This window comes from Myiozetetes cayanensis, unplaced genomic scaffold, assembly GCF_022539395.1.
Source record: "Myiozetetes cayanensis isolate MyiCay16 unplaced genomic scaffold, myiCay2020 scf1, whole genome shotgun sequence".
Taxonomy (NCBI): Eukaryota; Metazoa; Chordata; class Aves; order Passeriformes; family Tyrannidae; genus Myiozetetes; species Myiozetetes cayanensis.
In genome coordinates, this window is record NW_026086604.1 from 127,797,709 (window position 1) to 127,820,076 (window position 22,368).

The 22,368-nt window shown below is 40.5% G+C and overlaps 2 protein-coding genes across 5 annotated transcripts in view; both read left to right on the plus strand.

Annotated features, from left to right (window-relative positions):
• Window positions 1-4,354: 4,354 nt before the first annotated feature.
• Window positions 4,355-19,937, plus strand: FAM133B (family with sequence similarity 133 member B). 3 transcript variants are annotated; one of them, XM_050310962.1, is made up of 11 exons: window positions 4,355-4,498; window positions 8,041-8,138; window positions 8,842-8,920; window positions 12,348-12,422; window positions 12,586-12,618; window positions 13,026-13,094; window positions 13,703-13,798; window positions 14,956-15,003; window positions 16,733-16,825; window positions 17,113-17,157; window positions 18,668-19,937. In XM_050310962.1, exons 1-11 carry the CDS (start codon window positions 4,475-4,477, stop codon window positions 18,752-18,754), a joined length of 747 nt encoding a protein of 248 aa, XP_050166919.1. In that variant the 5' UTR covers window positions 4,355-4,474; the 3' UTR covers window positions 18,755-19,937. The 3 variants fall into 3 exon arrangements, with proteins under 3 accessions (XP_050166919.1, XP_050166910.1, XP_050166901.1); XM_050310944.1 differs by lacking the exon at window positions 4,355-4,498 and adding an exon at window positions 5,036-5,564; XM_050310953.1 differs by lacking the exons at window positions 4,355-4,498; window positions 17,113-17,157 and adding an exon at window positions 4,988-5,564.
• Window positions 19,938-20,080: 143 nt separating this feature from the next.
• Window positions 20,081-22,368, plus strand: part of CLXN (calaxin) — an 8,110-nt gene continuing 5,822 nt past the window's right edge. Inside the window, exons 1-2 of one of the 2 annotated variants that reach the window (XM_050310971.1) lie at window positions 20,081-21,454; window positions 21,719-21,874. In XM_050310971.1, coding sequence (XP_050166928.1) covers window positions 21,397-21,454; window positions 21,719-21,874 — 214 coding nt within the window. In that variant the 5' untranslated portion in view covers window positions 20,081-21,396. The remainder of the gene's footprint in view (window positions 21,455-21,718; window positions 21,875-22,368) is intronic. The other variant, XM_050310969.1, reaches the window with a different exon arrangement.

Here is a 22,368-nt window from a genome sequence, read left to right on the forward strand (position 1 = left end):
AGCATGCACCTTACCATATAACATATTCTTTAGCTTTTACAAGTTTGTAAAGATGGTTGACTGCAAAACTAATCATGTGTCAATACAGCAGAATTAAATTAAGGCACACAGAAAGCTATCAATAATGTATTATATCAGAATTACAGTCCTTTGAAACTGAACGTTTTGCTGCTGGCAGTGCAAGAAAAGCAAAGTTGTGTATTTATTGTTGGGTGCTGAGGCTTCAGTATGAAAATCAATATAATAAAATTTTTCACAGTGTCGAGTTCTCTTTAGTTGTTCCCAAATTATTGAAAAGTAAAAATGCAAAAAATTAGTTTTGTATTTAAAACTGCTTCACCCTTCTAGCTATATTTTTCTTTTATCTAAAAATGTAAAATGAATACAAATGCAGTAAGTATTGTATATTAAATACAGAAAATTAGCAACATTGGTTTTGTAGTTTGTATGTTTGCAAGTGTTTTTCTAAACACCCTGTGTATTCTAGAAAATCAACAAAACACACAACCAGACACAAAAACATAAGCACATGCACACCTTTTTCTAGTATCTTACCATATAAATTTAGTTTTATAAAAATCTCACTTCATTTGTCTCGATTTCTCATTTCTGAGGTACTTCATTGCTTACCTAGGTTGAATTCCATTAAAAAAAATCCGAGATCACTTTTCCTTTCAAAGGCAAAACATTGCTGCAATTGATGGGAATCTGTGATTCAGCACTAATCTGTCTTTACTGAAATCTTTGTTTTAGTCTAGGCAAATTGTGCTGTAACACAACCATAATGGCTCTCAGTTGTCCATGCAATGCAATATTTTCCCCAAAGGTTACTTGATCTAACTGTTGCACTAACATGCGTGGTATTTGTGTATTCCAAAGGATTCTGCTATTTTCAGCTTTTAAGGAACCAAGCACACTTTATTGATTGAGTGTTTTTTCTTGGTTGGCTGTAAATTCAGCCAGTAACATTTCTGGGTATATAGAAATGGTAGAAGTGTATGTTTTGAGTCAAACACAAAATGACACATCAGACTCTAAAATCAGCTGCATGATTTCTGTCTTCAACCAAAAAATGCTCATCAAAACAACCCAAATAAAGCTTCAGCTCCTTGTAAAGATCATTAAGTGCTCTTTAGAGCAGGATACAAGTAGCTTGTACTAACAAGGCCTCCAGTGAGCCACAGATGTAGGAATCGAAAATGTATTAGCTCAAGCATCCAAAGAGGTGTCAGCTCCTGGATGAAAGCTGACAGAAAGACAGAAATGACTGGAAAGCTAAACAGACCCTAAAGCCTCAAAGGATTTTACAGCTTAGAAGCAAAATTTATGCTGCCCTTAGAAACTAGAAGGAACCATGGAAGTCTTTTGCTTAGTTATAAGCTAAGCTTATAACCTGCAGATGCAACACAGCCTTAAATAAAAACAGCAGCTACCTTTATGTGACATTCCAAATTAGTCTTTAAGCACATTATAAGATTATGAGCAGCAGTCCAGCCAGGGACAGACACAAAGTGAAGTGCAGTGAGGCCAGTCATAGTCACAAATACCCATGTTAAGCCATAGTTAATGGATTGTGAAAGAGAGAAAAATCACACAAGTATTTAACATTACATGAGAACTACTACAGAGATCTGTATACTGTCTGGTGTTTTATCTCAGTGCTCAGAGCAAGACACCACATAAAATCCAACTGTCTGTTGACAATTACGAAACAAATTCTTCATATGGGAATTTTCTTCCTAGTCATCATCTGAGAGAAGGTGAGTTCATAAAACCTAATTATGAAAAGGAAAGTGGTTTAAGAAAATAATCCTTTAAGCAAAATGCTAAGGAGATTGTAGGAAAAAAACACAAATGTTACTCTTCCCATTATTCACATAAATGTTCTCATCCTCTTTGCCTCAAAATTGTCTAATGGCACTAGGTGTCACATGTCAGCACCATAGAAACAAATGTTCCATTAAAAAGAACTTTAAATGCATTGTCTTTGTCTATCATTCACCTGCCATTTACTGATAAATGGAAAGCAAGATAGCACAGTATCACTCCTCATTTTGTACCCATCCATTGTGTTGCTCCCCCCACCCACTCCTTTTATAAACAAGGTCATCTTTCAGTCTCCTTTCACAGAGAAGTCCTTTCCCCAAGTATTTTCATCCATTTTTAGAAATCTGATTTGCCTGGCTGGACTCCAAGCCTTCTTCACAGCCAGGGAAGAAAAGTTAATTGGGGTCTAATTAAAACACTGTGGAGTGCCTAGCAGAGGACTCCCTCCTGCCCACTGCCTGCAAAGGCAGGTACCCCATACCCCTGCCTTCCTGCAATGGCAAGTCTTCCTATTTCCAGGCACCAGGCTCAAAGTCTCATGGTGCAAGCCATGGGATGAATCAACTCTCTTATTTCAAATTTGATCAAAACATTTCTGAAGAGTAATTCTGCCCTGGCAGACTTGATGCAGCTTAGGTGTTACCTGCAGCTCGGCTGAGCTGAGGCCCAGGAAGACCTGCAGCCTGGCCACTGTGCCAGCACAGGGACGGACAGACAGCCATGCTCTCACAACTGGGGCCACCCTTGTGCCGCCCAGGGCTGTAGTGGTGCTGGGCACAGCCTGCAGGGGTGCAGTGCCCTGGTGCATGCCATCTAAAACCAGATTGCACGGGGGTACTCCAAAATGGCCCAAATCTGAAGATGCATTCAGGGCGAGGACATCACCGTGCTTCACAAAAGGGATATCATAATATATTTGGTGATATTTCCAACTTCATTTTGTATGTATTTTAATGCAGTTTCTTTCGTCTTCACAGTACTTCTCGAGCATTGCAGGCAGCTCAGGGAGAACTGCCCGATGTGTTTCCAAAGTAGCCATCTTTGTTTTAAAACATATCAGCTATTTTCTGAGGAATAAACATTATCCCTTCCCTTATGCACTATCTTGCAATTTGGAACACTAAATTTAGTTTGCAACTGAACAAATTTTACTTGCAAATCTGGTGTAGTCACTTTCTTAGTTTCCTTCTAGTTCCTCACAGCCTGCTCTTGGTTTTACTAAGCAATTTGGTATCACAAATTCCCATTGGGTCACCAGTTTTTCCAGCTATTCCCAAATATGATGAAGACAGCAAAATTATTTCAGAAACAAAACTCATTTTTGCTTTGTATGATTAACGTATTAACGTGATTACTTTTTGTCATTTTTACAAAGTGGTGACTAGCATGCAGTAATTTTTAATGGTAACGCTTTAAGAAAAGGACATTTAAAATTTGTATTAGCAGGTCCTGGTGATTCATGGGCTTCTCTTAGCACTTCCAATACCTTAGTGTAATATTAAACCTGCCAATATTGTGATGCGCTTTATCTTGCAGTGCAGATGGCTAACGAGGGATGAGTACACATTTTTTTTTTCCCCCCAATAGAACCCCATTTCATTGAATTCTCTGCCAGAACAGGCTGCTGTTTCATAATACCTTAGTCTATGCACCTACCCAAGGAAAAAGCAACACCGCGTTTCTATCTGTAGCTGGCCACTAGATGGATCAAGAGACAAAGCCCTCACCATGAAATTCTGCCCTCTCCTGGGATGCAGATTGCAGACGGGCGCCCCAGGATGCCAGTGCACGTTTACATTTCACCCGGGCTCCGCTCAGAGCCACCCCCCGCTCCCCCTCACAAGGGCTGTCCTGGCGCTCGCCCCGCCGGCGGCTCCTCAGGACAGGACAGACATGGAGCTCCCGGAGCGGGTCCAGCGGAGGGCAACGAGGATGATTGCGGGGCTGGACATCTCTCTTTCGAGAAAAGGCTGAGGGAGCTGGGCCTGTTCGGCCTCAGAAGAGGGACAACTGAGTCGGGACCTCATTTATAGGGGGTGTCCAAGAGGATGGAGCCGGGCTCTTCTCGGTGGTGCTGAGAAATAGGACAGGAGCCAACAGGCAGAAACTGATGCACAGGAAGCTCCACCTGAACGTGAGTAAGAGTCTTTACTGTGCAGGTGACCGAGCACTGGAACAGACTGCCCAGAGAGGCTGTGGAGCCTCTCCCTCACTGGAGGTATTCAAGAACAGTCTGAACACAATTCTGTGCTCTGGGACGCCCCCGCTTGAGCAGGGAGGTTGGACCAGATGATTCACTGTGATCCCTTCGAACCTGACCCATCCCGCCACTGCCACCATCCCACCGCACGCCCCGCAGTATCACCCCCCCTCTCCCGCCCGCTCCGCCCCCGCCGCTGCCGGGGCCGCCCCTCAGCGCCGCGGGGCCGCGCGGGGCGGGGCGGGGCGGGGCGGGCGCTGCCGCCGAGGGGCCCCGGTGGCCGCGGCAGTGCCGCGGGCCCGGCAGGGGGCGCTGTGCGGCCGCCGCCATCGCCGCTGCCGCAGCTCCGCGGCCGCTCGGGGCCGAGCGGGGCCGCGGCTTCCCGGGCGCGGGGAAGGATCCTGGGCCGGGCCGGGCCGGGCCCAGCCGAGGCGAGGCGGCGGCGCCATGGGGAAGCGGGATAACCGGGTGGTGAGTAACGCGGGCAGCGCGGCTGGGATCCTCCACAGCCGCCGCCCGTCCGGCGCGGAGGCCGTGGGGAGCTGGGCTCTCCCTCGGCCCCGGCGGGCCTGTCCGGCCGCCGCCGCCGCGCTGCGGCCGCCGGGTGGGGCAGAAAGGGCTGCCGCGGGGGACGGGAGGGGCCCGGGGCCGGCGGGGCTTCCCGCGGCGGGCCGAAGGCTCCCGGGGGCCGGGTGGGTACGCGGCGGCGGGACCGGGTCCGGCCGGGCTCGGGGCCGCCTGCGGGCGACAAAGGCGGGCCGTGCCCCGTGTAGCCCCGGGAGCTGCCGGAGCCCCGTGCGGGGTGTCCCTCCCTCGGCACGTGCCCGCGGCTCCCTGGCAGAGTCTTTCTTTGCCTTGTCAAATCTGGCAGCATCGTGACTGACGCCTGCTTTGTGATCTGGCGGGGGAAGGTGATTAAGATGCTGGCCTGGTCCGTACAAAAATAAAACGTTCCCACTGGGAGTTGCAGCACCCCCTGAAGTAGCTCTTTGCCGTGCTCAGCCGTATTTCCTTAAACTTGCCGTTCAGCTGTACCTGAGCGATCTGAAATTTAGCTTTACATAGCACTGCTGCTTCGGGAGCTAGCGCTCAGCAGTCAAAAAATGTGCTTCTGCACACCTGAGTGCAGAGCCTGATTTCACACAGTCCATCCTTTTTCCTGTTTGTCTTTAAATGTTTTTGTATCAGTTAGCCCTTCACCTTACACTCGTAATCATTTAGGCATTGTAAATTTACAACTGAGTTTTATGATTAAACACGAATCATAATACTTTTATTTTTTCCCCTTTCTTTGTTTCTTTCTAGTATATGCTGTGTGTTCATACTCAGATCCATTCACATCTTTGCATACCTTGGTGGAATAATATAGTAGTAGACATGAAGGACATATATATTATACAGCTGGATAGCAAAGTGCCTTTGATTGCTTTATTGAGGTGTCAAAATAATGGAATCTACTAAGAAAGAGTTGACAGTGTTAGACTCCCAAGACCGGACCCTGTGCTTGAAATGTATTGCCTTCTTGTCATGTTTTTGGGTGTGTATTTATTTATTCTTAATTAGCTTTTAATAGAGCAGTTGGGAAATACCTACCAATGCCAGCAAATCCTTATCTTCGTATATAATGGTCATTGTGCCATCATGGCTTCCTAGTACAAGACAGATTAGAATACAGGACCCTTTGCTCCTCATGTGTTTTTGTACAGCTTTCTACCAGACTTCTCTAACACATCCCTTCTTAAATACACCATCATTTTGAGTATTTGGAGATGGAAAATAAACGAGGTTTTTCACATCTACAGGATACTTGCAAGGCAGTAGTAGTTAGTATTGCTTTCCCAGAGAACCATGCCTGATTGAAGGTGATTTATGCTTTTCATGAGCATGAAAGCTATAAAGCAAATACCTTCTTAATATCTGCTTGAGCAAACTGCCAAAAAAAGAAAATGAATGTGCAGACAAGCACTTTCTTTATTGAGGGTGCTTTTCCATGCTCTCTCTGGCTAGTGACATGCAGTTTGGCAAAGTAGTGTGAATACTTTTCAGAAATGTTTATTGGTGAAGTAATTCTTCATAAATAAACCTGTTTGAAATTATAAGAACATGTTTTAAGACATAAATTTCCTAATCATGGAACATAGAGCAGTACTCAGTCATTATGTACTTGCTGTGGGAATGTTAAAGAAAGAGAGGAAGCTTCCTAGCCAGTTGTCCAGGGGTGGTTTGAGGAAGTAGAAAAACGACATTTGACAGTTGTCTCTTCCGCAGGTATAGAGCTTTGTTGGGAGATGGGGGGCTGTTCATTATATGTTAACTCAGGTACACAAGTGGTTAAATTTTATTTAAGAGCAGCAAGAGACCTTGTTTTTTAGAAAGTAATTATATTAAGAAGAGCTTTAAGATACAAATTCTTGATTGGTCACCAAAAAGAGTTGAGTTGGCATGCTCGCTGTAGAAAGCCAAATTTCTAGTAGACCTAGTACATTAAAATTACCTTTGTTTAGTCAAAACAATGTTCAAATACTGTTTACTGCATTCCAAAGGAACTCCTTTTCTGCTCAAAGCTGAATTCAATTATGAAAATTGTACTAATTTTTAGATTTGTAACCTGAGTGACTCTTTCTAAGTGTTTTAACTACTGGAGTACGTACATCCATCTGCTGCTTGTTTCAGTTGGCACACCTGTGTTTGCCTGTATTAGTTAGCCTTTTTGTGTGAATTAAAGCCACAGAGCAAATCCCCGAGAAACAGCAGCAAATGTCACCTTTAGAGTTTCAGAGTCAATTTGAGTCAAAAAATGCTCGACTTGAAAGAGTCCTTGGATTGCTTCAGTGTGGTCCGGGTCCAGATCGTGACCTAAACTTGTGTGGGCAGTTCAGCCAGGTGCCCTATCCAAGGCAGAGCTCAGAGTCCCTCTTGCAGGGCTAAATGTATCCCCAAGAGCTGAAGGCCACCAGCCTGCTTGCAGACCAGGAACTCAGCACTGCTGTGGTCACTGCTTCTGCTGGGGGATACAGCTTCTGACAGCTGCTTCTGACAAGCTTTCACAAATGGTCACCTCCTGTGCATGGTGGTTTCTGAGTGCCTGATAAAAAAGAAGTGTTGGACGTGTAGCAGCTACACAGATGGTCAAATCTTTGCTTTGAATCTACAAAATGTTGTACTCTTTAAAAAAAATGTCTCAGATTGGGCAACCAAAGAGAAGCATTGTTTGGACTGTTTGATCTTTTTCCTCATCTCCAAACTGAACAGTAAGAACAATGTGTGTTATGTTCTGCAGAAGTAAATTGTAAAGTGTTGGGACTATGTGATAAAAACCTGTGAGATAAGGGGGTGTATGTACCTCCCTTTCACATGAAGAAAGGTGTATTATGGATTCTAAGTTTAATTTAATCTTCTGTAGCTCAAACAGGATGCAAGGGTTTGAAAGATGGAATACCTCATAAATTGGCATTATGTATGTTTGGTTTTGGAGGGTTTTTTCTCCTCAAATGGCCCTAAGTCATTGAATTTTCATATATGCATAATTGTAGCAGAGTACCACTGCTTTCTTGTTTTGGTGTTACAGCAAGAAATTTCATGCAGAATTTATTGAATCTACTGTCATCAGTTTCAAAGAGAATGCTAAAGGCATAGCATCAGTTGTCCCAGAGAGCACGAGCTGAAAGAAAATTACATTTTCCATGTCCCAAGGAAGAATATTTCAGCAATCATGCTACTACTCTCAGTTTGCAAAATCATTGCTCAGGGAGGGGACTTATTGTAAGGAATATAGTCTTTTTGTGGATCAGTTCTTTCTGCCACAGTATAACTCAAATTGAAAGCATTTACCTGAGTCTTTTCTGCCAGACCAAATCAACTTGTTTTAGTTAAATATTTTATATTCTTAGAAGCAAGTCAGAATTATTTTTCAACGAGTGAGAAGATGTTTTTGTGAAGAAAAAAAAAAGTTTTTTTGGTATCATAGTGCAGTTGATGAGTTTTATATTTCTTTTTGTTGTTTCATATTAAAGGCTTATATGAATCCCATAGCTATGGCCAGAGCACGAGGTCCTGCACCAAATTCAGGACCAACAATACAAGACTACTTGAACAGGCCAAGACCAACATGGTAAGTGGCAATACCTCTCTACTATTCTGGCCTTTTAAGTAAAAAAGTTGTTCCCTCTCACTGAAATGACACTGGTACCTACCTCCCCAGAATATCCACTAATAGATTTGAAAAGATTTCTTGTCTCTGACCAAAGTGGGTTTTTTTCTAAATGTGTTTTCAATCTTCTCTTTTAAAACCAGTAGTATTTCATTTTGAAATGTATATTTCTTATTTGTCTCTATTTTTTGGCACAGTTTCTCAGTAGAGGAAAATGTTTGTCATTTTACCTCTTTTCATAAATAATACCTAAACCCTGCAGATATATTTAATTTGTAAACAAATTAATAGCTAGAAAAACATTTTGCTGATATGTTCTTAAAACAGTTTACCTACCCAACAAAGTCCTCACTTTGAGATATTATCAGCAACTTACTTTATGTTCAGTCCCTTTTGCCCACTTTCATGAGACATTAGAGAACAATTTACTTAATTGCAAAGTTAACTTTAGATCTTCTCGAGGGATTTAACTACCATACTTAAGTTATTAGGGTTAGGTTACCATATGTGTAACATCTAAGATGCTTTCCTGCTTCTTCTGTTGGAAGTTCAACCAAGGCTAAACTATAAAAAAAAAAACTCTACAAAAAGTTAGATGTTGAAGAGGGCAAGAAGAAGGTATTTTTAATTGTGAAAATTGTGATCTGTCATCCTTTTCATGTAGGGAAGAAGTGAAAGAGCAACTAGAAAAGAAAAAGAAAGGATCCAGGGCTTTGGCTGAGTTTGAAGAAAAGATGAATGAGGTTGGTAATGTTATTAGCTGTTAATACATGATTCTTCTTATCCAACAAGCTACTTTTCTTTTGTTATCATTAACAGTACCAACTAACCATAGTATTTCACTTCTCTCGAGCTTTTAACGAGTAAATATTTTGTTTCATTTATATCGAGAGTTACGATTACCATTTAACCAGTGAAGAGTTACTCTCAGTTCAGAGAAACACTATATAAAAAGTTTTTAAACTTACTGGTGAATCAAACTTGACCTTGTCATAAATGTAAATATAGTTATGCAAATGCATGTGCTTATATTAATAAATTAAACTAGTACATTTTCAGATAGGATAAACATAAGCCTCTTGTGCTTATCGTCACTTGTTTAGTATCACAGAGTCCAAATATATTGGGAAAAAATGTGTTACTGGAAGCAGATGTCTTTGGCAAGGAATGTACATATAATACTAATATGGGAGAGGGCACAAAAATGGCCTTCAGTGTACAGATAGGACTACAAAGCCCTTTCTTTTTTGCTCATCCTAAGCTGATTACAGCATGTGCTGGTTCTCTGCTATAAATGCAGCTGTTCTGATCCTTGCATTCCACACCTACTGGAGATCACCCCAGTATATGAATGTTTCACGTGTTACTCCCGTTGTATAGAAGGGAGAAATTAGTCTGCAGTGAATTTAACTGCTTCTGTTCCTTCTTGGGTCCTGGTATCCTGAGATAAGCTGCAGGCAGTAATCTTCATTATTGTGTGTGAGTTTCTGATTGAAGTAGATTATGTTCCTCGTCTGTTACTGGAAGGGCATAGTACCCCTTAGTACTCTTGCTGTACCTTTTTGCCTAAGAAGTTGTACCAGGATTTGGAGGGCCATGGGGTGCTATTCTGAAAGGATCAGTTGTTCCGTGTGTCGTGGTTTTGCCCAGCCAGTCAGCCTCTGGGGCTGAGAATGGTTTTGTCCAGGTGGATTTCCGGACAAAAAGCCAATTAAAACTCTCAGTAACGCCTTTGCTAATTACATATTTAAGAAAACAGAAGAGAAGGTTTGTGGTGCAGTTGAAATTAGGGGCAGCAACCATGTAGGAGAGGCAGCGGGCCTGAGGAGGGCCAGGCCCTCTTCTCCCCCAGCTTGGGCCGGGGGCAGGGGTGGCACTGAAGCTCCCCTTCTCTCATGTAAGAGAGTGAAGAAAAAAAAAACTTTAAAGGACTGACTGCTTGGACAGCAACCGCTGCAAAATTCCAGCAGGGAGATGACGAAGTGTCCAAGGTCGACGCTGGCAGCCAGAGAGAAGAAAAACTCGAAGGTGGGGGGGCTGCTTCTTTCCCCTTTCTCCCTTCAGCAGGGAAAAGACTGAAAAATAATCCCTGCTACCTGTAGGAGACTGTTGGGGTGAAGAGACCCTCATGCCGCTCACAGAGGAGCTTGTGAATGTACCAGAGAACCGAGACTTCGTGAAAAGGACTGAAGTAAGGCAGAGTCCTGTTGAAGATTTTGTGATCCTAAGGGAAACCTATGCTGGAACGAGACGGCCCAAATAGGATGTTGGGATCCAAGTGAGGGATCCATGCTAGACCCATGCTGGCAAGGTCTATCAAGGACTGTTCTCCCATGGGAAAGGACCTCATAGGAAAACAGGGGTGGACTCATAAACCATAATCTCCTGTAATCCTGTGGTGAAGATCCATGGTAAGCAAGTGTCCCCTTGCAAACCCCATGGAAGAGAAAAACCTTCAGAACCTGGGTAACCTCCAGCCTCCGGTCTTAGCCTAGAAGGGGGTTAGGCCCAACCCTGGAGGCCAACACAGAGCGAGAGAGAGAGATGAAGGAATTCCAGCTGCGACGAGAATGCTACAGAATTATTGAGAAGATCTGGAACTCCAAGAATAGAAAAAGAAACTGCTTCTCCTCCTTGGACTGATATAAAAGGGGAAGAAGTATTTTTCTGTAAATACATAACACTTTTACTTCAGTAGAATTGTTATAGATGTAGTTCTTTAGTTTTAACTTGCTAGTAATAAATATTCATACTCTTTTCCCCAAATCCAGTCTCTTTTGTCTGCATAAACTTTCTCTCAACTTACAGTAATTGTGTAGGGAGTGTGAAAGCAAATTGACCCAGAGCAAAACCACGACACCATGCTCTGTGGCTTTTGTGTTGGTGAGTTTGGTTTAGTATTCTGTCATGTTCCTTTCCTGATTTTATCTGTGCTCATGTGAAATAATTGAATCTGGCACAGATAGAACCTTTCAGTATGGCAGAATGACAGGAAGGGTTGCAGGGAATTGTGAAATAGCCATGAGTTATTCCCAAAGCTCCTAAGAACAAATCTCTGAATGGTTGAAAAGATTGCAAGTCTCTGAATGAGGTGCTTTCTTCCCTTTTTTTACTGACAGTTGTTGGGATTTTTTGTTTAAAACATAACACTAGCACAGTCTTTAATTTAAAGAGAACAGTGGCCTAACGAAGCACAGGCTGTTGTTAGGAACCCCTCAGGTAGCTCTGGGTACCTAGTATATCAAAGTACAAACCCACTGCAATATTCCATAGATGCTGCCTTGGACTGTGGAAGCACATTATGCACATGACTGTATCCTGGCTAATCTGCCATGTCTCTCATCAGCACTGTTGAGCTAATTGACAGGATGCTGACATGGGGATCTATGTATTATACTTAATTCCTGATATTTCTGTCCCTTCAGCACAATATGTAGATTATCATTGTTTTGCCAATACATTACCAGTACAGCTTCATTGTGAGGATCAGAATAATAAATAAGGGAGCACATGATGTGTCTGGCAGTGCAGACTGAACGTAGCAGCCTTTCAGTTTGATGGGGCCAGGTTGGATGCTCAACGTTCTTGAAGGGCAGATTTTAGGTAGACCTAGAGACTGTGTCAGAAATTGAAAAGGAGGAATGAGAGGAGACTTTCATTCATCCATCCGGTGTGCTTGACCTAACAAAAATAAGAGCATTTCTTTGAAGGTGTGTATAGTAGTTTTATCTAATTATTGCTGACATCAGCAAGGCCCAGAACAGACACTACAGACACATACACTGAAGAAGGCTGAGGAGAATTTGTCTTGAAGTTTTGTTTCAGGTGATTTTTAGAACTAAGAAAAAATTGCAGTTTTTCTGGTAGGGTACCCTCATTTTCTTAAGTGCTCTAGGTGGAACACTGTGATACAAAAGCAAAAATGCCATCATTAATGACCTTCAAGACAAATAACGGTCTCTTAAAGCCAAATAACTTGAACACATGAACTAGCACTGTATTTTGATGAATATTAATCTTACGTAAAATCAAGTGTATTACAGCCTTGGTCAACATTATATGTTGTTTTTTTTCTGTGGGTTCTGTTGAAACTATAATGTCATGTAGAGGAGAATTTAAAAAAAGCTGTTTGGAAATTATGTTCCTGTCACTGCTTCTGTTTGGTTTTAGAATTGGAGGAAAGAACTGGAAAAACACAGGGAAAAATTACTGGGTGGAAATGAGAGTTCCTCCAAAAAGAAAGAGGTAAGTTATTTTCAATTTCATACAGTCATAGTTCGGAACATCAATGCTGCCAACACGGAATTTCATAAATACATTTTAAAAGCCATCATCAAAGTTTATAAATCTAAGTGCATGATACAAAAAAATTGCGCCAAAGTAACATTTGTTTTATTTTACTTTTAAGAAAAAGAAAAAGGAAAAGAAGAAATCTAATAGGGTGAGCAAAATTTTCACTTTTCTGAGCTTTTTTGCTTTGGGGTTGTTCTTATTTGTCATTTAAGTTGTCTTGGAAAGAAAAAGTATGGCAGTAATTTTGATTTCAGGTGTTACATTAACTTGCTTTTATTAGAGAGGGTTTGCATACATTCTGTACAAGGAGAATTTTATTTCTGCGTAAAGGGAGGAAAAGATCAGTAAATAGATATTATTAAATGAAAAATGTTAGAAGTTACTTAGTTTTGTTTAGGAAAATCTATGTAGGATGAGCTTCTTAGCGGTAAAATTTTATTGATGATACTTTGAAAATGAAGACATTTTAAAGGGAGTGTTCGGATGGGCTTTTGACTGTTTGCTAGACAAAATGCTGCATCTCACAAGCTTCACTTTTTGTTGTGTTTGGTCAAGTTGTCTTCATCTTCCTCTTCTTCATCAAGCTCTGATTCTTCCAGCAGTTCATCTGATTCAGAAGATGAGGTAAGAGCTAACTTATTGGAATCTATCAGGTTTTGTTTATGAAGCTTATTTAACACAGTTTTTGGTAATATGTTTTAGAATATTGTTTGAGGATTTGGTTTGCATAAAACTGTTTAATTTTTATACATTTGGTACATACAATAAAGTTGTTAATTTTAGACATAGATATCTATTCTATAGTTTCTGTAGGAATGCTATAGATTTTGGGTTCCAGGCTTGTAAACTGGATCTGTTTCTGTTTTAACGTTTGAATCATATGCTTTTTTAATAGAATCTCCCATCTAATCATAAAAACGCAAACATACCATTTTCACTTATTAGCAAAAATCTTTGTTACAGATAATCAGATTCTACAGCACACATCTAAATAATAAACAGTACCTAGAGAACCTGGATTTTTCACCAGTTTACATTTTTTCAATGCAGAAGAGTTATGAAGGTCCTCCACTAAAAGAATCAATTGTAGCGTACTTTATTCCTCAAGAGAACATGATAACATGTAGGAATTTGGTGTTCCCTCTTCTTTACATTTAATGTAAATCTTCAGTTCTAATGAGGATAAATTCAAGTTTATGTTTTTTCTTCTTTTCTACAATATTTGTGGATAGGATAAAAAGCAAGGGAAGAAAAGAAGGAAAAAGAAGTATCGCTCCTCACGGAAATCTTCAGCAAGCTCAACTTCAGAATCTGAGTCAGACAGCAAGGTGAATATGCAGATGTGTTATAAAGAGAGAGTTTTACATATCAGTATGGTTTTTTGTCTTCCAAATTTAAATCTTTTCATTCTCACCATGCCTGAGCTGCACTTGTATCTTCTGCATGCAATCTGGAATCTGCCTCTACTGGCCCCAAAGCCTGGAAGAAATAATTTGATCTTTAGAAAATGAACATTCTTTATTCCAGCCTTTTGTAGTTATTTTTCTGAATTCAGACACATGCAACTTTTTTGCTGCTCAAATGTTTTGTTTTAATACTACAGTAATACTATTTTCTGTAAAATTCTTCTGAATATGCTATTTAATTGAACACCATCTGTGAAAATACAGGTATTGCAGGATATCAGTGGCCAGAATATTGCCTTTCTAAATATCTGTGAACTGACTAGTTTCTTGTTGGAGAACTAAGCCTTTCCCAAGTGCATCTTAAACTGAGGTTGTCTTTTTCCATTTCTGAAAGTAATTAGATACAAAGGCTTATTGAATGAACAAAAACGTGAAGAAGTTTGGCAATTTGTTCTGTTATGTTAGTATTTTTCTGTGTTACAGTGTATAGTAACTGCACTTCTTGACAAAATAGTAATATTACAGTGAGTTGTTAAGATTCTGGGTGTAGACTTTATCACAGGCTTTCACTGGAATACCTAATTCAGTCAGGTATAAGTTTGATGAATCCTGTTTGCACACACCTATGAATTTTTGCTTATGGGAGGTTTAAAAAATTTGCTATATAAAAGGACACAGACATACTTGGAAGGCAGAAAATTCTAGGGAAATACCTGCTTAACCCCAGCCTGATCAGTGAAGATGGATATGGATAAAGAAGAAAGGCTCCTGACTGTTCCATTTTATATGCACTTACAGCAGTGATAGCTGGTATCCTTTCCAGAGCCTCTCTACCTGTACTGCAAGTACACTGTTACCTGATGCCATACAGACTTTTCATGCTCATCATTCAGGAAGTACGCAGCTGCATCAAAATTACGTCTTTTTCATGTCTTTCCTGTTCACTGCAAGGTAGAAAGGATAACTTTGAAGAATTACTTTCAAGAGACAGAAAAAGAGTATGAATTGGGCTGCTTTTGGGATTTCTGCCTTTTTCATGAAATAATTTTGTCATGGTTTATGTTTTCCTTTCTATTTAGGACAGCACAAAAAAGAAGAGGTCAAAGGAAGACTGTGAAAAAGAGAAGGTATTTTTATTCTTTAAATGTTTACATCAGAACTGCATTTTGCATACAGAATGGAGCTTTCTTTTTTTAATATTGAATGCCTCAATTGACACCTATGGAAATTTTCTGTCCAAAACTACACACTCAGAAGGTATTCAGTGCCCAGATTTAAGGTAGACTTTTAGTTGGATTCAGCTCCTGTGTTAGTAATTGATATTAGTAGAAACTGCTGGATCTGTTCTTGTTACGAAGGTAAATAAAAAACTTACCTAATTTGCTGTAGTAGATCAGCTGCATTCTAGTATTTTGGGGTTTACCTTTAGCTGTCACATTGAGCTAAAAATCTGTGCAATGACATTTCAGTGGCATACCTGGTAGGATATTGGGTTGTTCCTGTAAATTAAGGAACATCAAGCAGAAGATTTCTTCATCTAAATGTAGTCATAATTATAGCTGCTGTACTTACGATAGCTTTGAAGAATTGCAGGGGAAATTGTATTAGCTTAAGAAAAACTACCTTATTCTGTCTTTTCTCTGAGCATGAAAATCCTCTCTCCTTCCCACCACTACACCATTTTGTATACATCTATTATGTTCCTTCCATTATGTTGATTGTGAATAATCTCATTGACTTCAATTTTAGCTATTCCTACCCTATGGGTAAACTAACAATGCTTTCAGAGTCCACCCAAGTCTTTCTCTCCAATTACCTTTCTTATTACATTGCACTCTGCTATTTCAGTCAGTAGTATTGATTCTGATGTACAAATTATCCATTACATGAGGCAAATGCACTGATTTTTTTTCCTGTTGCTCCTGCTGCTATTTTATAGTGTCCAGTTCGCATCAACTCCTTTTGAGTAGCTTCTCTTCAAAGCTTTGAAGTGTCTACCATAGTTCCTTATTGTAATGCTGCTTTCACACATCTTCTGAAAGGCACTTAGGGACTAGAGGTGTTCCCTACCTGTAGATCCCCCATCTCTCAGGCTGTGTCATGGTACTTTTCATGAGTTCTTTTGGGAAATGATTGAGATGTCTGTAATAGACTCAATAACACAGCTGAGATGTGTGATCCTGCCTTGCAAAAAAAAATTTATTGGCATGAATTTTTTCAGATTCTGGCCTTAAAAATTGAGTGAAGGAAAGTAGCTTCAGTCTTAGAAACACCTTCTCTGGTCCAGAGCAAAGAAGTGCAGGGGGGCAGAAAAGTAGCTCATCAAACAATCTCACACAATAACTGTCCTTTAAATGCACTGAAATTAAATATGAAGTGCTGGAAGTGCAGCTGGCAGGGACAGCGTGTCCTGGTTCAACACAAATGTAGAGGGGGCTTTTTCTTTCAATTGCAACAACAAAGCAAGAGTCTGAAGCTGCAGTGTTTGTGTGCATGTATTGAGACATCTTCAGTTATACATTGTTTAAAAGTGGGGAAATGTCTTATTTTCAAATACCTACTCCATGTATTATTACTTAAAATAAGAGACTATTATTATTCCTCTCACTTATAGAAAGTTGCTGTATCTTGGTAACAAGAAAAAGGAATATACATAACATTATTATTTTCACTAAAAGCATTTTAACAGTTTGGTGGGGTAATTTGTTGATGATGATGACTAGTTAAGTTTAATGTCAACAATATTTTAAAATACTTCACAATTTAGAAGTGATATTTCAATCTTAAATTTTAAGCAGAATTTTTATGAAATTTGAAAGGCCTGACTTTACTCACAAATATATTACTTTTGTGTAGGAAGGTAAAAATCACAGGAAAAGGAAGAAAGCAGATCGTGGTGATGGACCTTTATCATCAGAATCTGTATCTGAATCGGATCAGACTGAGGAGGTCAGTGCAACCTCAGTTTCAGATGTTACAGTGTTTGTAACTTACTGATTCACCAAAGTAAATGAATGAACTAGCTTAGGTTGAATATATTGTTGAAACTATTCTGCTCTCTATGGGGGAATCTGAGAGTGCATCACATTCAAAGTTTTTGATATTACTATCTTCAATAAAAAATTTTAGTAAGAATTGTTTAGTCCAGCCTCTATCACCAACAAGTCATTTTGAATTAATTTTCTTGAAAATATTCAACTTTTATGGATATTACATTTGGGTTAATTTTTCTTTAGGTGCAAGCAAAAAAGAAGAAAAACAGTGAGGAAAAGGAGAAAACAGCAAGTATCCCTCTTAGTCATACTGTAGTTTCAGGATATAAACACTCTGTTCTTGGTTAATTTCCAGTGTCACGTTTTTCGCTATTGCAGATGTTTTATAGCAATAGTCTACTGTCACATGAATATAAATTGAGTCTCTCCGTTTACCTGTTGAAGTCACTTTTTTTCAGCTGTTGAATTAAAGAAGAATTTGTCACTATTTTACCTCTATAGGATTTGAGATTTATATATTTAACACTTAACGATAGAATTGTACTCTTTATCAACCTACTCGAACTACTACTACCTGTGGATTACTGGGTAGGGTAGCAGTTTGCCACACAGGCAGACATCAGTGCTGTTCCTTTGTTAGCACTGTGTGTAATTCCTCTCTTCCACAATGAAAAGGGCCTTAGGACATAATTGCTGCAACATCTGCACCATTATAATTCTACCCACAACCAAAAAGCTGCCAGCAACGTGTTACTTTATTCAGTTTTGTTGATTTGTTTTTGATGATAAAAGTGAAAGGAGGGTTCAGCAGATATAGAACCTAAATTTATCACATGTCCCTGAGGCTCCTCATTTAGGAGCATAGTGGTTTTAAAATCCTAAATGCCCAGTCGAGTTGTCTGTATAATCTCTCCCCTGTCAGCAGCAGTGTTCCTAATTAGGCATCTCAGTTGGCTAGATAGGTTAGAGCGAAGGGAAGGCTTACATCAGTCACCTGAAAATACAAGCATAGGAGTATCAGTGATACTCAGTATACATTTTTTTATGAAACGTGTTGGTTTTTTTCAGAATCATATAAACTGTTTGCCGTAAGATTTCCAGTGATTGATTGTGGGTTTTTTTGCAGAAGATGTGTATGTGTAAGGAATATGTATAAAATTATGTGTATTTTATACTGGTTCTTTAATTTATGTAATATCACACCTATGTAAGAATTCCTGTTGAAATTCTGCTTGCAAAAAGACAAGATTGTACCTCTCAGCTTCTGAATTACAGTGGATCAGCATATTAGCTTCAGTACTGAATTCAGTAGGGTTAATTTGAGTGTTTTTGTATTTACAATTGAGATCATAATTGTTTTATTTTAAACAAAGTACAAGTGCTAGAGATTCTAGCCAAGTGCAGTTGAACTAGTTCATTTTGCACAGTGAATTTAAGTGCTTTGCTTTAAAATCTGTAAACATCCTAGTTATTCCCACATATATAAGATGTCATGGGTAGTCAAAGCACTTCCATATTACTTTCTCAGTAATCTATAAAGCACTGAAAATCATTTAAAAGATTAGGAAATGTAATGGTGAGCCTCATGAGAAGTGTGAAGATAAATTGAAGACTGCTCATAATAGTGCAAATTGCTGGGTGAAATACGATTTTTTTTTTTGTGATTTCTCAGTGGGCTTCTGTAGAAATCTCTTTTGAAATGTCTTTGCAAAGTTACCCTTTCTGTGCTCTCATTTTACCTTAGCAGAATGTAACAGATGGAAATCGTATTATACAATAACTTTAATTTTTTTTGTAGGATAAAACAAAAAAGAGAAAGAAGCACAAGAAACATGGTAAAAAGAAGAAAAAGAAGATTGCTGGTTCGAATTCGGATTCAGAATAATATTTAAAACACCCCAAGACTATCAACAGAAGTGTAATGACTAAAGAAAACTTAAACTGTGAAATGACAGCAAACTTTACCAAACTGCATGAGTTTTCCTGTGTTTTAGAAATATTCCTAATCTTTCAATAGCCAGCCAGATGCAGCTGTGCTGGGCCAGGACAGACCATTGTTATTGCCTGCTGCTTAATACATGAGGTACAACTTATAGAAAATTCCAGTAAGCAGTGATGGGTGTTTGAAACAATGTGAGATGGTAGGCCAGCTGGGGTGTAAAATATTGGAAAATAAGAGTTAAACTTTTTAGATAGTAAAAGTAGTCTTTTAAAGCATTAGTAATAGTCTTTATTTGTAAATCAGGACAAATTAAATCCCAAGTTCATCCTGCAGGTTAATCCTATACATAAACTATTGCAAGCTGGTGTCTGCTAATGGAAAATTAATAACATTTAAAAGGCTGCCTGTGTAGAAATGTGCATCATCTGGCCCCTAACCGTCTTCATGCTTATGAGAAAGGGAATGCTACCATTTTGGCTGACTGAATAGGGTGCCTTTGCCTTTGATTCTTGCAAATCTCTGCTACTTTTAATCCATGCAGCATCTCTGATTCCTGGGAAGCTAGAGCTATTGTCAGAGACGGCAGACTTTTTCTGAATAAGCAGTTCTGAGCTTCCAAGCATGTGCTTCTGCATTAAGCAAGAGCAATGACATTTTGCAGTATAACTGACAGTCAAAACTGAGTATTTTACCTCTGCTTCTTTGAAATAGCGATAGACCTTTGCTAGTAAATATGCATATTTCATTTAATGTTATTTTGTTTTAATTGAAAACTTCTTGCGAACACTTGTAGCTTTCTTTGCGTTACCTTTAGAATTGTTTTGCATGATTTGTACCATTTTTAAATTAACAAAATGCAGGTAATGATTTGTTGTATAACCAGTTCTATGAATTATGTTCCACATGCAGAGTTTCATGTATGTATTTAGTTGAAGTTCATTGCTGTGTTTAAGTGCACACTTGCTGAAGATATTTAGCATGTAAAAAGCAGGGTTTTGATACCTAAACAGCTTCATATTGAAGCTGATTTTACTCTAAGCAAGTTCAGTGGCAGATCTGTTACGTTACATGTCTTGTTAGATAAAGAAACTACTGCCAGAATCTCATTAAAGATACTGTTTAAACAGTTTGTATTTATATTTTTGTACTTGAGGGCTACAGAATGTTAATGTAACTCATAAAGCTGATTTACTTCAATTTAGTTGCTTTACATATTGGAAAAAAAGCTTTTTTAAATTAAATGTGCACACAAGAACACACAAGCAACTATTCGATTTTAGTTTACATGAAATTCTCACTATATCTTCCATTGAAATACTGATTGCTGGGCCTTCTGCTAGCCTTTAAGAACTGCCCCTCCATCCCAGACAGTCAACTGTACATTGTATTCTTGATCCACCCCTTTTTTCATTGCACAGGTGCTACCTTAGAACTTACCTCTGTTGCATACAGATGTTTCAAATATTGTATTGCCAAGAATTTCAAGAACTTTAGGACATTGATGATTAGTCTGCAAACCATAACTAAAAACTATGAGAGCAAGATGATTTCATATTGCCTTTGTACAGAGAAATTGACTTGAAGTTCTTGGGAAAATACAACCATTGAATTGCAGCAATGTCCCTCTAAATGATAGTAATATTTTTATCAAATATTTTATAGTGTTGGGCTTGATGTTACCAATTCTAGACACTGCTTTGTCAGTGAGGTTAAAATAAAGGCAAGATGCAGTGAACAGTAGGGGTTTGATTTGGGGTCTGTGTTTAGTTTTGTTGGGGTTGGTTTCTTTTTAAATTGTGGTGTTGCGGTTTTGGTAGAAGAACTTGTAATGAACCATAGCATAAATGCTCTGTCCTCTGTGATACCTTATTTGACTTTTACACAACCACCTGCCACAGAAAGAAATAAAAATGGAAATGAGACCCAGTCTTCCAAATACCTAAGCTGGATGTCATTTTAATTGTCTCCATATCACTATGTGTTCTGCCCAGTTGTGGGCTTCAGGTGCTGCTGTCATGCTTATGTAGCTGCATAAGGGGCTTATGGGCTTTGTCCGCTCCCAGCAAAGCTGCTTTAGTACTGACAGGAAAATGCTTCAGTTTGCAATATGTTAAGAAGTAAGTTACATCTCATTCTGCATCCTCTTTTTCCTGAAGGGAAGGTTAAGTCTGGTCTCAGCCCTTCAGCTTTGCCGATATGCACAGGTGAGTAAGTGAGACGGTGCTGTGGGTCTCGGGTGGCACCTACAGCCACGTTCCAAGTTTCAGCAGAGAGATGAAGCAGAAAACGAGCAATGCGGGAAAAGAAGTGTTTTAATAGTTTTCTGCCTTCTGCCAGCCGATGAACGAGCAGTATTGTATACAGTATTTAATTGTTAGCTCTTCTTTCCAGAACATTTTTTTACAAGTTTGAAACGCAGTTATTTATTTTCTACGACTGCTGTTTTTTAAATGCGCGGTAAGACTTGATCTTTGTTTCGCCTACGTGTTTTTGTACGCCCGGCCCCTGTGGCCCCGTCAGGCCGCGCTGCCCGCCCGCGTTGCCAGGGCAGCGGCGGCGGCGGCGGCAAGAGCGGCTCCTCCGCCATGAGCAGGAAGAGGCTGCAGCTGCTGGCGGAGTCGCTGAGCCGATCCACCAAGCACTGTGAGTGTCTGCCGGCCTGCAGGAGCCGCGCCACAGCCGCCCCGCCGCCTGCCATTGCCCCTGTGCTCGCCCTGGAGGGGGGGGGGGATGAGGGGTGTCACCGCATTTCCCGCCGCCCCCTCAGGAACAGGGGTTGCGGGGCGGGAGGTCGGGGTCACCGGTGTCGTGGTCAGCGCCGGAGGTGCCCAAGCCCTCCGCGGTGCCTGCCCCGTGTTCTATCAGCGTAATTTATAACCTGTGTTTGGTTGTGTTTGGGCCGGGCAGTCAGCGAAAGCGAAGCGGAATGTCTGATCAAGCTCTTCGACGTGCTGGTGGAGAGGTCCTGCAGCCAGTTCGCTGTGTCCGGCTTCAACCGCACCGTGTTCAGAGACACCCTGTTCGCCGCCTTTGGCATGACGGACGACGTGGTCCTGGACCGAGGTGAGGCAGAGACCTCTGAAAACAAAGGGTGGCGTGTGCCTAGACAAAATAATGCCATGCGGAATAGTTTTTCCAGAGTTAGAGTAGTTCACGCTCTAGTTCCAGGGAGACCAGGCAGAGGCATTGTAGTGCTGCCTTGGAGCTGTTTCTATCGGAGCCATCGAAGAGGGCAGTGTGGTGTCACATGCCTCTTCTCCCGTGGTTCCACACAGAGCTGCAGTCACTGCTGCTGGCGGACAGCTCTAGCTCGGGCCTGGAGGTCCCAGAAAGGCATTCTTTTAGAGTGGATGACTTCTGGGTTAGAGGCACTGTGAACAGCACTGAAGGCATTGGGCAGAGAGTACAGGGAGGTGAGAGTAATGAGCCAAGTAACCCCTTGAAAATCCAGTATTTTCACAGATTCGTAACATGAGGGCCACATCTGCAGTTACTGTGAAAGTTGCATGAATGATCTCTGATGTAGAGGTGTCTACAGGAGGATGCAGAGGAGGCAT